This window comes from Ambystoma mexicanum, chromosome 2q (assembly GCF_040938575.1).
Source record: "Ambystoma mexicanum isolate Mex_15411 chromosome 2q, UKY_AmexF1_1, whole genome shotgun sequence".
NCBI classification, from domain to species: domain Eukaryota; kingdom Metazoa; phylum Chordata; class Amphibia; order Caudata; family Ambystomatidae; genus Ambystoma; species Ambystoma mexicanum.
The window spans coordinates 611,207,297-611,224,677 of record NC_090924.1 but is presented as its reverse complement, the minus strand read 5'-3'; the positions used below and the strand labels follow the sequence as shown (position 1 = coordinate 611,224,677).

At 45.8% G+C, this 17,381-nt stretch overlaps 1 protein-coding gene across 2 annotated transcripts in view; it reads left to right on the top strand.

Moving 5' to 3' along the window:
• MYD88 (MYD88 innate immune signal transduction adaptor) overlaps window positions 1–17,381 on the top strand; it is a 134,843-nt gene that overhangs the window by 91,678 nt on the left and 25,784 nt on the right. For both annotated transcript variants that reach the window (XM_069647754.1, XM_069647755.1), the window contains one exon: window positions 408–499. In XM_069647754.1, the coding sequence (XP_069503855.1) occupies window positions 408–499 (92 nt within the window). The remainder of the gene's footprint in view (window positions 1–407; window positions 500–17,381) is intronic.

Here is a 17,381-nt window from a genome sequence, read left to right as displayed (position 1 = left end):
TTGTCAAAATCTGGAGAAAGAAAAAGAAAAATGAAAACATTTCAAAACGGGTTTTAGGACATTAGTAAGTTATTACCTGAATGGTTTTTACCAGGTAATAACATTACAAGTTTACAATAGGGCCAGTGAACCGGGTTCTTGCTCTCGCCATCAAGATTTGTGCTCTATCTTAGTTAAGGCAAGCATTTGTAGACCGGTATCCCAGCATTAGTGAAAATGCCAGTTTTCCACAAACTGGTATTCATAACATTTTCTTTCCAACTTTATTATTTGTATATCTTATAGAAGAATGCATGGCACGGATCCCTTATGTATTTGGTTATATTGTGGCACAGTTTTCCTATGTTCAATTGATGAAATATATTTATGCTGCTCTTTCCAATACCTAACCCTTCGCTTCATTCTAGGTGTAGGAAGATGGTGGTAGTTATTTCGGATGATTATCTTTACAGCAATGAATGTGATTTCCAGACCAAGTTTGCTCTTGGCCTCTGCCCAGGTAAGGTGCAACACAGGAGGATTTAAATGTCATAACAAATTCCCAGGACAGATAACTAGCCATATATATATATATAAAAAAAAAACACAAAATCTCAGTATAACTAGGAAAGATTGAACACATGCCTGGGAACCTTGTATTTCGACTCCTAGTTGCCTTAAATTTTTCTGCTCCTTCACAAAGTATGTATAAATGCCCTTAAAGTGATCTAATTGTGTGTGTGTAGCATGTATATGTATTATGTCATTGCGATAGTGCATGGCATAGTTAAGTTTAAGTCAAATTGTGAATAGTTTCTGAAACTTTAAAAAAAAAGAAAATGTTTTACCTTGTACATTTTTCAGAATTATACATTTCGTACATGTACACTTCTATCAGGACTAATTATGTATCAGACATATATGGGATGTAAATTGTGTAAGGAGTGTAAAACCTTTACCTGCCTCATGTACGTATAAAAACTCATATCAATGTGAAGCCTCACTTTGGTTTGAGTATTCATACATATGGGAGGCATATAGGACATGTGCATTTCATATAACTTTATATGCCATGCACTCACATGCCAGACACTTGCACCACAAACATTGATACACCTTGTGACGCAGGCTCTTATGCCACTCACTCTTATGGCACACACACTAACACATGCTACACTGACACGCCATAGGCACGTACCCCATACACCTGACACTCCTATGCCACACGCTCGCATATCAAGAAATGGTTTTTTATAACTCGCTTTATACCAGAGTTTGGTTTCGAAGCGCGGATCCGGGATTCAAGCCTCTATTGCTCTGCGTGGTCTTGCTTCCAAGACCAGCACGTTGCCCCTGTGCTATACTCCGTTCATATGACACTGATGCACTATAAAATCATATAAAATACATCGTATGCCATAACTATGCCATGCACTCCTCCACCACATTCGCCCCATACTCACACGGTATACACACCTATGCTATATGCATCTATGCCATACGCACGCACGCCATATCCTCACACGCCATAGGTTCCTGTGCTGCACGCTCCTCTGTGGCACCCTTGCATACCAAACGCTCAAATATCATTCATGTGCCACTCCTACACCATAGGCCGTAGAGTTGGATGCCATAAACACAGACACCATAAACGCATGCATATATGCCCTATGCAATTCATTCATACACTTATATGCAATATGCTAGACTCCCTACCAAAACACAAATACAATGTTCAAAATACTTTCAAATTCTTTTTTACGGTTACAAGAAGTGAAGTCTACAAACAGTAGAAATAATAATGTCAAACACTCCATAACACTACTAATCCAACCTTTACACTTGCTTTAAATATTATGGTGGCTACATCAATAACATCGTTCAAATGAGTTTGGTAATTTACAGCTGTAGACTAACTGGTTGGTAGTACTCCTCGCCAGCCCTCATACTTCAGTTTCTATCAAATTACTCTTATTTCACTTTAGCATACCCTTACAGATGTTTCTTACTTCACTCCAACTGCCTTCCAACTGGATCTTAGTGTCTTTTGCCTTCTAATCGGCCATTCAAAAATATTAGTTCTCCTAATGAGGGGCAGTCAATCTTGTTGCTCATACATCATGCTGACTGACTCCCTTGCTAAAGGCTCGTATTCCAAGCAAGCTGTGACCTGCTCTTGCACTCCCCCACTTATGTCATCCCTGCCCCATCTGTATTCTGTATAAAGACAATTGATCAGGGTGACCCTGGTTGTACAATAGAACACACAAACAAGTTTATAACAAAAATCTCATATTGTGTATTAATACAAGAAAACAAATGAGTATTACATACAGGAAATCATAAGTAAATGAACCCGACACATTCCCAACAGAAAAAAGCTATAGAACAACGTGAGAAGCTTTTGGTACACTTTTTTAACGGTCTAATGGCTAACCATATACAGCCCCTTGCATTTCAGTTTTTTTAATCAGTGTTGAATCAAACATCAAATATGTGGTGCCCGGTGATGTGGCGGACACTAATATACATAAAGAGTCGACGCGATTGTGTTTCGGCCTATTGCAGTTTAGATTGCTGTGGATACAATGGCCTTCATCAGGACCGGGATTTGTGGTCTGGGTTCTTCATAAACCTTTCCTGTGGTGTAGATCGTACTTTTGTAATGTAGAACATGATATTTGATGTAGCCACGTTGAAGATTGCGGCCGCGCAATTCACCAGTGGTATATGCGTGTTGGGACTCTGTTTCCTGATTTACGCCACCATCTGTATTCTGCCATGTTTGCCCCCCTATTTTTTCACTTCCATTACTGCCTTCTCTCCCATCTCTGTGGCTTTCTCACCACTCAGGCACCAGTCATAGAAATGGAAAGGGATTCTGCCAGCTCCCTTTGCCATTTCCCTGTTAGTCCTCTTGGACTATTTTTATTTACATGAGCAATGGCTCCCGCTGTCCACCTGAGGCATTTCTTTTGTCAATAAAAGCCACCACCACCCTCCGATGTAATCCTGGGGTGCTGATTGTGATATTACCCTTTACAGTGGGACGTGCAAAGTGGTAATGCCACTTTTTCTTGTTAAAGGCCCGTACTACCAGCTAGTTTACCAACTTTTTCGCTGCAGTACGTTGCAACCTGGCATGACTCTCAGCAGAGGGGAGTTAACTTCTAAATGACTGCCTCCCTGGACTCTGATTCCAACATGGATGATGAGAAACGGGACTGGCAATCCACCACAACATACTCCATGAGACGTTCATTTGCACATGTCTTCCATCCATTTAGCCAGTTATGGAGTGGCACCTCCTAGCCCCTCAGTGTTTATATTTTGAATTCGGACTTATTTGATGTAAAACGGTGATTTGAGAAATGCCGTATGTGAGGCAACATGAATAATACAGAGCATTTTACAAGTATGTACAAGTTGAAACAGCATAGAGAATCTGTACATCTCTGGTGCCCCTCCTAGAGGTTTTTATTTTTTTTTAAAATGATTGGCATTTCATCAACCTCAAGATGTCCCTCTTTGCGTTCCAACCCTCACCCCCAGCCCTCATGGCATAATTGACACCCTTGTATATAACAGCCCAGTTTTTAAATGTAACCCCCTATATCCCACACATATACAATCAAAAGATTGAGGGGAAAATTATTTCCCCACTAACAAGGGCTTGTGTAGACTTCCAGACTAAGGAATCCCGTTGCCTTTATGCTGTGCCCCAAAGGCAAGAAAAGGAACACTATTCACTCACAATATCTGTTTGTCATTCAAAAATACACTGAAACACTAAAAAATTAGCATATTATCGCACATGACTTTATTAAGATAATTAATTCTTATTAAAAATGTATTAAACAATCTTTGCGAACATTTCATATTAATTAAAAACATTTAATATGAACAATTACCTAAAATTCAAAACACACTACAAAACACTCTCAAAGTGAAAGTGCAAACGTGCTAACTATCCACTCGCATACCTTACATACCAATGTTAAACCACACTCTCTCCACCATACAAAGTTATGAGGAATCCTGTCGAATACACAAAATACGGAGCTCCTCAATTCTGGACTGCTCCCTCCAGCCGGTTTGTGCCCTTATTAAACAAATCCTTTTTAATAAAAGGTTATCATTAGCTTAATTAAACTTTATACATGATTGCCTACTAATAAAGGAACCGCAATACCCGACATGTTTCGTTCTTATGACAATATACGACAAATAACAGAACTTCTTCAGGGGAAATTCGACGACCAGATTCTCTTGGTCTTCTCAACCTTTGTGTGGAAATGTTCCTCTCTAATCCTATGGGGGACAGCATAAAAAACAGCCATAAGTAATGCTGTAGTTTACTGACATATAATCACACCATTAGAGTGCTCAATCTCCTATGGTTGACTTACCGTGGTAACTTCAGTAGTTTACACTGTCCACGGAATCATAGGCTCGTCTCCTAAGTCAGACGACCCACCAATATAGTCAAATACCACGTGCACCGGCGCCGCCAGCTGACTGCAACTCTGGAAAAAAAAAAGCAACTTTAAAAGCCACGTTCACTATTCTTGGTCCCTTAACCACACGTTTTCTTCTAACATGTCCCTTTTCTATTAACAATTTTGGTGGTGACCACAAAAATAAGTATTTTTAAATTTTAGTTTGGCACCTTAGTGGGAGGCTAATATCCATTCGCCTATCCTACTTAACATAGAGATAGATGCCAAAACCACATTGGACTAATATAGTCCATGTGCCTATTAGCTGTGACATTTCTTTATCATTTTCTTGAAATTACTCTTTTCATTTGCTCTAAAAATTGCCACAGTTGTATTTACAACCTACCCATAGTAGCACAATGTTGTCCATGTTGTTAAGCTCGGGGCATGGGGAATTCTTAAGAAAACGAGGCACTTACATGTCAAATGGAAACTTCACTCCAAAAAGTGGTAATCGATTGAGTTCACTTTATTTTACGGCCGGGACAGCTCCTGTTGAAAGACCGCCTGACTTCCACGCCTACGTGAAGCCGCTCATTTGCCCTTCCGTACACGGCTGCAAAGAAAACAATGCACCATTACATTCCGTGTGTCTCACACCGAAATATTCAGACTGTCCACACCATTAATTAACAGCGTTTAAACAGCATGTTAATGCTGTGTTCGCTGCAGTTTGTAAAAATAATGACATGCAGCAAGTTTGAAAAATGCACGTTCTCCAGGGGAGTTCCCCTCACACTTACTTTCTATTTAATTGGCGTTCAGTGTTGCATTTCCCGTGTGCGCGCGCGCATCAACTCCATCATCTGGTGTTGGGAGGGGCATTTTGCCTTCCTCTTTAAATACAACTTGCAAAACGCACACATGCCTGCAATTACCACTAACTAATTTGCATGCCAAAGGCGCTCAGCCAGGATCATGGGGCAATAAACATTATAAAACCAGCGACGTTGACCACTATGTCCGCCTGTCTTAAAACATTACTTATGCAAGTATTAAATACATCTTGCATTAGTTTAGGGCTATTCAATGTAAATGTAAGTTAAAATAACATAACACTCCATGGGTGCAAAAAATCATTACACCGCTTGTAAACGTGCACTGCAATTGTTAGACCAATGTTGTCTTAAAGGCATCGAATCTACGCCTCAGGACAAAACGTCCCTGCAAGCTACCAGGCTCTCTGCACTAAGGCTAGTAGAAACACAGTTTACATAGTGGGACGCCCAATTCCATTCCACGGTTTCATTAAGGCCCGTGACAGCTGTGTTACACACAAAAATGAGCCATTGCTCCTTTTTCTGTAGTATTTTAGAAATCTCAACTTCATTTCCCACTGCAATATGGAGTAAAACTGTCCATTTGAAGTCATTTGGTCCATGATCCATCATCAAAAAATGGCTGACCAAGGGCGCTGTAATAACCTTATTTTTAATACAGCTCCTATGCTCAGAGATGCGAATCTTGATTTTTCTCTTAGTCATTCTAATGTACAGGTTACCACACTGGCACCATATCGCATACACAACATTACTCGTGTTGCAATTGCTAAAAATCGTTTGGGCCCAAGGTTTTTCCAAACCTAAATCGACCTGAGTAGCCCTACTGGTCTGATGGCAATTAACACATTGGCCACACGGTGTGTGGCCTGACGCTTTCGGGAGCCCCCATGCTTCTGTAATGCTCATTTGTTTAGCCGGTTGTGAAATGTCATTTTTTGGCATTAGAGCTTTCAAATTGGGACCCCCTATATCCCATCCATAACTTTTGACAAATTGTGCCATTTCCACAAATCTTGTCTTTTTCCTTGACACCCCTATGCTTCTAAATAAAACTTCCAAATTCAATACTTCTGTCCAAACCTATACTTCATTCCTATACTTTGGTATGTCTGCCATCCCCATGTCCTGGTTACATCCCACTTAGCCATGGTCAAGGCCATAGCAATAAAACAATTAGTTATCTCCCCATATTCCCCCACAAATCCAACTTCGGATAAAGGTCCAATTGCCACCCCATTACTCTGCAAATCCTATCATAAATAGCTCCCAAGTACCTCGGGCCAAATGATATGTAGGAAACAAGCTAATGCGATTAAGAATGTCGTTCAACCCTCATGTGCTTGCCTCCCCGCTTTATGGAGGTGCTGCAAGGTGGGGGGTTGGGAGCATTGTATTCTCTGTAGACCTTTCTATTGGACCTTTTTGAAGTCTGCAGCTAATCGTGACCTCCTTGGGTACTGTTGAGATGGATTTCTAGAATCGTCTAACGAGCCGGTCCAAGGAGCGTTCTCCCTTCAGGAAGAGGCCGAGAGAACAGGCTGAGATCCCTTGAGGACGCCATGCATGCAGGGTTCCAAGAGAAGGCTAAGCTCTGCTCCGCTAGCTCCGCCAGTGGTGTGGTTGCTGAGTCGGGCAAGAGGCGTTCGTCATCACCATCATCCTCCATGGTGAGCTTGCCAACGACAGGAGCGTCTTCGAAGAGAAAGTCGCTATCCCTGTCCAAACTCGAGTCGCCTCTTGCCCGACTCAGCACCCACATCAGCGGCGAACCTAGCGTAGCAGAGCTTGGGGCCGAAATACCTTCAACTCTCTCTTCCTAAATACCTTCCTTCTCGAGCTCTTCGCTCATCTGCCTCCAACTCCCTCAGGGTCAGTCGCTTCTCCAAGCAACGAGTTGGTGGCAGATCACTCTCTTCGGCAGGGGCCTCTCTCTGGAACAGCCTTCCTGCCTCCCTGAAACTCGAGGAGAACCACCTCCGGTTCCGGAAACACCTCAAAACCTTCCTCTTTGCTTCTTTCTCTCCTCCCCTCCCTTGCTGAACTCCTGACTGAAATTGCACTACCTGGCCACCCTTCTGATCTCTGGCCCAGGCCAGGTCAACTGCCCACCTGCACTGCCTCCCTGGCAACCCCTGCACTTGGGGACTGTTTTTCTGTATCCCTTCAGTCCCCTTTCCAGCACTTTGTCCGTACTTCCTTGCACTTTCCTGTTTTTTTTTTAATGTGTTTTATTTATCTTATTTATTCCACTTCCCATGTACTGCTGTTTCCCCCCTTCCCATGCACTTGCGCGATCTGAATGACACCTGGCCTAGTAAGATCGTTGTCTGTCCTCCCTTTGTCCCCTCCCCCCCTTGCCTCGTCGCGCCTTGAAACACTTGTGTATAGGCGCGTTATAAATGCCATATCATATCGTATCTATTTGTCCGCAGACAGTCCGACGAGGGAAAAGTCCGGGGAGGACTCACCGAAGCCAGCTAAGGCTTCAACCAAGGACAAGTCTACAGAGTCGACGACAGCACCATCGACGAAGGCAGCCACAAGCACTTTGTCATCTAAATAAACGACTTCCACCGCTGCTCTGAAAGAGAGCGGGTCCTGGAAAGATGTGGCTGCTGCCCCGGGGGCAGGGGGGTCCTTACGCCCTAGGCGAGATATGACTGCGGATCTAGCGGCGAAGGAACCGGTGCCAGGTAGAGATCGCCACTCCAGCCCAACAACCTCCTGAGAGGGAGAGGGAAGCGGTCCAACCCATGGAGCCTCACAGGTATGCGGACCAGTAGGCTGTGGAGGATAGACCGGAGCAGATCTACTCCAGTATCGACAAGGATGACGATCCTCACGAGGGATGCTGCTTGGACCATGGAGGGGAGAACCTGAGGAAGGATCTCAGTCCCCGGTGTGGAAGTGAGACTCATTAGCCCCGATCCGACTCAGTTGGCTCTGTTTACCCCTAGACCCAGGGACGTGTCTCTGCACATTTTATCCACCCTGCACACGCTTGTCACTGAAAACCAACTGAGGATGCCGCTGTCGGGGCTGGCACCTCAAGAGCCTCCGAAAGTAAACTCTTGCCCCCCCTGGGGAAGAGTAAGTGCAAGGGGGGGCATGTGTCCTCAGCATCATCCGACCCCGTCGCCGCCACCACCTCGTCAGGACAAGACTCCTACCGGAGCTCCGGATCCACACACTGGCACAGATGCAACTACCACGGCTACTTGTACCAACTATTCATCATGGTGTACAGGGAGAGTCCGCACGCGGACGAGCCCCATAAGGTCTCCTTTCCAGACGAAGACGGTTCCTTTCATTCGGTCATCTCTAGGGTCTCGTAGCTGTTTCAGTTAGCCCCTGAGGAGACTAAGAAGGAAGGCTTTCTGTACCAACGACGCGAGTTGCAGAGGAAGACCCATGTCCATCCCCTTCCTGGGCGACATCTGGGAAGAGGGCATAACCCTTAGGAAGAACCCAAGTAGAGCCCAGACTAAACGGGACAGATGGAAGAAGAAATACAGGGTACCCGACTCTATGCCCATGTGCCTAAGATCTCAGCCCCCGCCGGATTCGGTGGTCTCGGCTGCATCTAAGAAGCGCTTGGCAAACCAGTCATCGGCAGCCATGGTACCTCCAGACCAGGAGGGGAAGAAGCTGGATGCGGTGGGCAAGAGGATAATTTACACAGCAACTTCTACCATCAAGGCAGCAAACCCACTAGCAATTTTGTCCTGTTATGATCGGGAACTCTGGTACAAGCTGGGGATAAGAAGGTCGAGGCACTGGAACTTTTTGAGGAAGGAGAGGTGCCCTCGGATCACGCCATCACAGTGGTGGTGGACATCGCAGACACAGGATTTCGCCAGATGGGGAACGGGGGGTGTCTCTGCGCCATCAAGGTTGGTTGAAGGCTACGAATTTAGACCAGACGTTCAGACAAAGGTGCTGGATAATGCCGTTAGATGGGGAAAACCTCTTTGGAAAGGCCGTCGACAAGTCTTTGCAGGCGATAAAGACTGACACGGAGACGGCACGTTCCCTAGGAACTTTGCAGCAGCGACGGTCCTCGTCCTTTCGCTCCTCCAGAGGAAAGCCAGGAAGATCGTCAAAGGGTTATAGTACCCCCTACAGGCAGCCCCTGCGTTCTTCCACTCAAGAAGCATACATAGGGCGCTCTCAAGGCAGCGGAGGCGCTGTTCGCAATGCAGAACACCTCCCCCCATCCCCAAGCAGGTCTGAACCGGCCGTGGCTACGGGCCCTCAATGCACCCCAGTGGGAGGTCGGCCAGCAAAGTTCGTCAGCACGTGGGAAAATCACCACGGACAGATGGGTGCTGGATGCTCCCGGACAGGGGCACACTTTGGCGTTCCAACGCAAGTGTCCTCTTATCCCTCCGATTCAACAGCAAGAACTACTCGGGCCACAGCTTCTACAGGAGGTGTGGTTCATGTTACGGAAAGGGGCGATAGAGCCCATCCCTCAGCGACTCCGGGACTCTGGAGTATATTCCAGATACTTTCTGGTCTGAAAGAAGAGAAGGTTGGAGGCGGATTCTGGATCTTCATCGTCTCAACAAGTACTTAAAGTCTCAAAAGTTCTGGATGGTCACGTTGCAGCACGTGCTCGGCCAGCTGGAGCAGGGAGATTTTCTGACGTCGTTGGACCTGGAGGACGCCTACTTCCACATCCCCATTCTCAAAAAGCATTGCAAGTTCTTGCGATTCATATTTCAGGGTCATCACTACCAGTTCAAAGCTCTGCCTTTCGGCCTGAAATCTGCCCCGAGGGTGTTTACGAAGTGCCTTGCCCAGGGTCGGCACATCTGTCTACAGGGCATCCACGTATACCCCTACCTGAACGACTGGCTGGTGCGTGCTCTCTTGCGGTCCCTGTCAAGCGAGGACTGTACGTCTGCTGACAGAACTGGGGTTCTCCATAAACTATCATAAGTCTTGTTTGAAGCCATCTCAAGACTCTCTGTTCCTGGGTGCACAACTCCGCACGGTGACGTGCTTAGTGTCTCCCTCGGAGGAGAGGGTGAAAACCATGCAAGGTGCAGCGCTTGTGTCGGCCTAGGAAGCGACTGTGCGATCCATCAAGTCACTTCTGGGCATGCTGTCCTGCAGAAATCTTGTTCGCCTCTGCAAACTGCGCATGAGACCGCTCCAGGAGTTCCTGGATGCGAGGTGGATGCAAGTGTCGGGGAACTTTGTGGACAAGATCTCTCTCAACGAAGAGTTCCGTCGGGCAATACGGTGGTGGGGTGTTCGCCAGAATCTCGTCCAGGGAGCTCTGTTTCAGGTTCCTCTGTCACCACAGACGCCTCTCTAGAAGGATTGGGAGCCCACACCGGACAGTTGCACGTCAGAGGTCTCTGGCAACCGGAGGAAAAGGACCTACATATCAATGTCCTTGAACTGCGGGCCGTATTCTGGGCCCTAAATTCTTTCCTACTGTCATTGAAGGACAAGGTGGTGAGGATCTTCAAACAACACCACAACCATGTTCTACATCGGAAGGGTGGGGTATCCGGCGTTCTCCAAGGATGCCCAGAACTTGTTGCAGTGGTACTACACAATTGGGCACTCCCTGAATTTTTGTTGACTGGGGGATAAGTCTTAGAATGGGAAGCGTACAAGGTACATTAATAAAGGGAAAGAGCGATTACCCCTCTCTTAGTCCATTTCTTTTTGTGTTGGTGAACCACTTTTTACCTTTCAATAAATGTTGGCACCTCGCATCATCTCCATAACCACATTCTGGTAACGCACATTTTTCTTTTTTATTTCATCGTATCAAACATAAGTAAAACACTTTATACTATGGATAAAAACAACGGATGAATACAAAACGATATTGATCAAGGCGGGGTTAATGTGTGACTTGGGTCCTTATTCAAACTGTCAAAATGTATAGGACAACAAATGGCAAGAAACAAGGCTGTCATGGTCTCATGGCATGCTCAGTTAGGTTCGAATTATGGAATTCATGTCGGTCACAGAAACTCATTTTATCTGTGGTGGCCTTCAATGTGGTCTCCAGAATAATGAGGCTAGCTGGTTTGTGCCTTGTTGATGGTCTACATCGGTTTCGGCCGTATTTTAAATTAAGTGCTATCTCTAGCACTTATTTCAATCTTTTATGGCCTTCTTCAGGACGACAACATTTTTTAATGCAGATTCAATTGTTCAAACCCCCTTGGGTATTGTTTGAATGTTCACTGTTTTGTCAAACCATTCAGACTTCAGAGGCTTCGTCAAGTGTGGACGTTCCTATCTTGACTATGTAGGTGATTTCTGATTTCTTTACCTTCCAGAAACGCTTCATTTTAAAGCGTTGTCTTTTAGCTTGATCATGGTTTATTTCATTACTTCTTTTTCAAGCATGAAGATTTGTATTGCGTTTCTGCTCCGTGCCTGCTCGCTGATTAACAATGGCAGTGGGCCATTCATCAAGGCATGTTCCTTGTTCTGTTTCACCTGGCGGGAGTCATCAAGAACACCATTGCAGACTCTCTCAGCAGGGATCTGCGTTCTTGCCATGAGTGGCAGCTTCGGCAGGACCAGGTGGGTCAACTGTTCGACGAACAGGGACGACCCCAGATCGATCTCTTTGTGACAGCGGCAAACACCAAGTGGCAGAGGTTCGCCAGCAGGTTCCCTCAATCGAGGAGCTTGGGGGACGTGTTCTCGTTCCCGTGGAAGGGACTGTTCCTTTACGCTGCCCCCCCGACCTCGGTTTCCATTCCTCCTACGTGTGATCAACACACTCGGACAGTGCCACTGCAGGATGATACTTGTCGCCCCGGTGTGGCCGAGGCAGATCTGATATCCGGACTTACTACGCCAGTCGGTGGTCCAGTCCATCAGGCTATCGCTGTCCCCGGACCTTGTCGCCAGAGAAGGGGGGGGGGGGCGATCCTGCATCATGACCCAGGGTCTCAGAACCTGAGGGCTTGGCTCCTGCAGCCCTATTGTTTAGAGGTTATGCTTTACCCGCAGAATGTACGGACATCTTGGCCAGGGCCAGAGCCTAGTCTACTTTGAAGTGCTATGTACATAAATAGAAACACTTCTCTGTGTGGTGCACCTATGCATCAGGCTCCGCTCAAGCCTCTCTCATGGAAGACTGCTTTCCTCGTGGCTGTTAGGCAAGATTTGGTGCAGTACCCATTGGGTGCACTACAACAACCTTGACCTCCTGGCAATAGGAACCCAACCTTTGGTATATGTCTCTACTACACAGGTTGGTAGTGTGGTTGAGCAGCCAGGCTTATCTCAAGAGGGGTCAATGTGAGCAGTAGGGGAGTTGCACAGAGATTCACAGTGACTTGTACTCAAGGTTTCTTGATTAAACAATTATTAATTTATTTAACAGTCAGTTTGAATAAGCCTTCTTCAGAAGGGAGCAATATAATGGCAACACACACACACCTCTAAAATACACACTCTTCTTAGGTGACTTAAATAAGTAGGACACTGTGGACATTCATATTTTACTGGTACATTTAGAACAATACTGAGATGGTTGTAAAAGAAAAGGGTTATTAGAATAAAACGAGATCACACAAATATTCTGAAGCAGGTAAGTACTTTTTGAAACCCCCAATGCAAAGTAAGTTAACGCCTTCCTGGAAGGAAGACCAAACACAAAGTCGGAGGGGAAAAAGTAATTCAGGGAGCCAGGCCAGGCCAATGTCAATTGGACAAAAGTCTATGTGAACTGAAGCACTTCTTACAGGTAGGTAAAAGTCTTGCACAATGTTTTAGAAGTCTTTGTAGAAAAGATGAATCAAAGTAGGGCCACAAACTGTTTAGGCTTGTGAGGTAAAGAAGCTGTTAGCAACTCTACAGAAGGGAGCCAAGAAAAGTGTCAACTGAGAATAAGTAAGGCTACACAACAAGAGGTAAGTTCTCTTAGACTGTACAGTACCTTTGGTTAGAAGAAATGGTTCCAGCTGGCTTCTGTTCCTGTGCAGCTCTGCAGATCCTGTTTTTCCTGGACCTCAGTCGTGGGGACAAGGGGGAGGGCGTCTGGAGGACTCCTGCACTGCAATAGGACGGTCAGCAGCAGCTACTGAATTGAAGGGCGAACTTCAATTCAGTAGCACTTCGCGGTTTGAGCTCCTCGTGTCTATAGCAAATAGCACCACCGCAGTTCTTGGCTGTTGGGATGGGCTTTCCTTGCATCTGGGGTCCAGCACATGTTGCGGTGGCTCAGGCTCGGTCAGTCCTGCTTCCTGGGAGTCCGGAGGATCTTCCTGGAGCTCTTGGCCAACTTAAAAGCGATTCACTCCAATCTGGTGTTCCTCTCGCTGGCACTTCGGTTCCTGCAGCAGCAAAGAAGTACAGCCAGCTCCGAGAGGATGTCCAGACGAGTTCACTTTGGAGTTGAGTGGTCCCACCAACTCAAGGCGAGACGTCGTCCTTGCAGGGCTTCTCTAGTCGAGGCGAATTTGGAGTTTCAGCACAGCAGGAGGGCTTCACCAGGCAAACCAGCGGTCCAGAAGTTGCAGCAGGCGTCTCTTCCAAGTTTTTCTTCGGATTCCTTCGTCCATTGGTCGGATCTGCCTTCCAAGTCAAAAAGCCTCGCCTTTTATGCAGGTGTCTCCCATTCATTACAGCCTAGCTGTCAGTCAAACAGCAGGGTGGCTGTCCTTGCCGGACAGCCAGCCGGCCAATCGCCTTTGGGTGCATTCCTGTAACCAAGGGGATTAAGCACAGGGAGTTTCGGGCACCTCCCTCACTTCCTGCCCCTGCCAGACATACTGGAGCCAGAGGTGGGCTTCACTCGTGAATCCCGCCAAAGAGAAAACAAACAAAGGGACCAAACCTGGTTTGGCGCGCAGAGTAAATCTCAAGAAGGACATTTTCACAAAGAAATGGCGAAAAAAGAAGAATGGGCCATTTTGACAAAATGTCACCCTTGGGTGCTTTACTGCAGCTGTGAACACAGCCCGCGGAAAGGCACACCACGGTAGTTAAAAGTAAACCACTGCCACCAGCCATTGATCGTAGAAAGGTTAACATAAAAATGTTACATGAGAAACTAGACAAAGGGGATACTAAGTAACCCCTCCAGCACCCTATTGTAAGGTAGTGTGTGTTGGGTCTAGAAAGTTACAAATGTAAGTAAACTCAATTTCACTTCACTGCTCTTGGAAACAGTAGTTATTCAAGAGAAAGGTATCTAAACGTTTGAGAAATCTGGAAGACTTCCCTGTGCCACTACACTGAAGGTGTTGTGTGCCACAATGTAAAAGATGCCTATGGAGTTTGTCAGACTCAACAACTAAAAGAAACAGAGTTCAAATCATAGAAAGAATACATGAGAGAGTGGGGGAAAAAGGGTCTCACTCTCTCCAGGTAACAAATTAAAGTCCTCAAAATCCAGCAAAGGTGCTGGGGGTCTCTAAGGTAGAGAAGAATGAGCATATTTCTGAGAATTCTCCCTAACAGTGGCTATAACCTCGGCCTGGCGGGTCAGGGAGATTCAGGCCCTGTCTTGCAAGCAGCCTTACTTGTCTTTCCACGCTTCAAGGGTGGTACTGCGTACACACCCCACCTTTATGCCAAAGGTACTGTCAGAATTCCACCTAAACAAACCTTTGGTGTTGCCTGTATTCTTTCAGAATCCGTTGTCCCCAGCGGAGAGAGCTGACGTTGCTTGTGCCTTGAAATTCTACGTGGCTCGGACGAAGAATTTCCAAAAGACTTCTCTGTTGTTTGTCATTTTTGGACCTGTAAATCGAGTAAAAGCCTTGTCGAAGGCTTCCATTTCCAGGTGGCTCTCTGGTTGCATCATGCACTGTCATCGACTGGCTAGCAGGCTGCTGCCAGGCTGTCTGAGAGCCCACTCCACCAGAGCCATTGCAGCCACGACTGCGGTTCTTTCTGGTGAGTCCCTGCTCGACATCTGCAGGGCTGCTACGTGGAGGTCCATGGACACCTTCACGAGGTTCTGCTGCGTCAACAGGGATTCCAGGGAGGAGCCCTGAGTTGGCCAAGCGGTGCTACGCCCCCGGTTTGTTTGAGGCGAGTCTGTTCCAACATTGAGTTTTATTACTTCTGTTGAGCCTTGCCACCTATCGTTATTCATGAGCATGTGAATCCATGCCAGACCCCATGCTGGAGAAGTAACAAGTTACTTAACTATAACATTTGTTCTCCAGCATGGGTCTGGCATGGATTCACATGCGAACTGTCCCGCCTTCCCCTCTGTGGCTCTTCTTGGTTCATACTGCCACTTTACATGCTTACCAAATCTGAAGATGGCCACCATGGGTGGAGCTTAGGGAGAGGACTGTCATTGGATGGGAGCAACATGACCCAGAGGTCAGTGATTGGTTTAGAGGAGAAATACAGTTTTAAAGTGAAAGTAAAACTGTTTATTCTTTTACCGAGGATTCCCAGCCTGATGGGGAATATTCATGATCATGTCAATCCATGCTGGAGAACAATAGTTACAGGTAAATTACTTGTTCCTTATGACATATACCAAGCTGATGTGAACCAAAGCAGTTGGCATACAGAGACTTCAAAGATCCTACCTGAAGGAGGTGATTACTATATAATGGGTGTTAATAACGGACAACCACACGAAGGGGCAAGATGCACACTAAGGCAATTGACAAACAACCAGGGTTGCCTAAGCCAAAAGAAGATAACTGAACATAACCGAGTGTATGAAACTGCCAGGTATAGAGAAAGTCTTACACCCACATTGCCAAAGAAGTGTGTAGAAGAGAAAGTTATGATCAGCATTTGGTTAATAATACAAAGGTGGAGGGATGCCCTTCTGATAAAGAGTTTGAGGAGGATGGAAGCATTGCTTGTCTTGCATATGTCAAACAATTAGGTCTAGTAAATAGCACTAGTGTGATTCTTGTGTCCCCTGAAGAAAATCCTAAACCTAATTTTGTGAAGCAGAAGACCTTGTTAAAACCTTTTTGAAGTTGACCCTTACCACAGAAGTACTTGCTGTTAGTAGTTGGGCCTGGCAAGGGAGTATACCAGGTCTTAGAAATTTGTGCCAAATTCTTCTGTTTGGGCAGGAGAGTATACCTGCACAGCAAAATGCAGTAGTTTATCTTGGCTGCCAGGAGAGTATACCAGCCCCAGAGCTTTGATAACCATGGGTTCTGTTCTGGCAAGAGTACACCAGAGCAAAGTGTTGTAGAAGTGGTAAACCTGGCATGAGAGTAAACCAGGTAGAAACTCATAAACTACTGTGGTGGGGTAAAGCTTATGACGAAGTGGTGCCAAAATAAACTGACAAAGACATTTTGTTTTGAAGCTAATGAAGTTCTGCAATATTTATCGTTGATGACAAGAAGCTGAATCCAGACCCTGAATACAAGAAAGCTTTGTTAAAGAATTGTGAACTATCCTTGGAATCCAAGTTGGAAACTTGTGTTAAGTTGGATTAGAAAGAGAACTGAAGTGGAACTTTTTGTTTTGACACAGGATTTCCTTATCTGTTTTGAACATTTAAAGAAAGACCTGCTTGAATCTGAGGAAGGGGTATTTGCTGAGGTTATCGGAAGAAGCAGCAATTGTGGTGTGACTTATACTGTTTTATTTGTTGTTAAACTGCCATATATTTTCTTATTGATTTGGTGTGTATTCAAGTGAGGGGAACAAAAACCTTTTGCAAAGTTGTCCGCCTCCCATTTCTGACCCCTCCCAGAACTGAGAGGTTAGCCAAAACCCAAACCCAATCAAAGTAAATGTGGAGAGAAGTCTAGGCTGTTCTCAGGAGAGTTTAAGTGGGGTCGGGGGTCATCAATGAGTCCTGTGACAATGCCCCCAGAAACCGACCTTGGAGTGGTGTTCTGAGGGAGGATCACATTGGGGGTTGGGTGTGCTGAGCAGGTCAGGAGGAATGGGAAAAACCCTTTTTCAACTTCCCCTGGGACTCCCAACCTTCTAATAGCTGTATTGCAAAACAGAAGAAGTGAGAAAAACTAGGGACTTCATAATTCCTGAAGTACTGGGACAAAGAAGAGGGCTAAAGAGGAACAAAACTGCAGGAGTGGTCATCTTGTTAGTTGAAATTAACCACACCTGAGGGAGACTGAGAGGCTTAAAAGGCCCCCTGCGGTGCAGACCATTAGTGAGCAGCTAA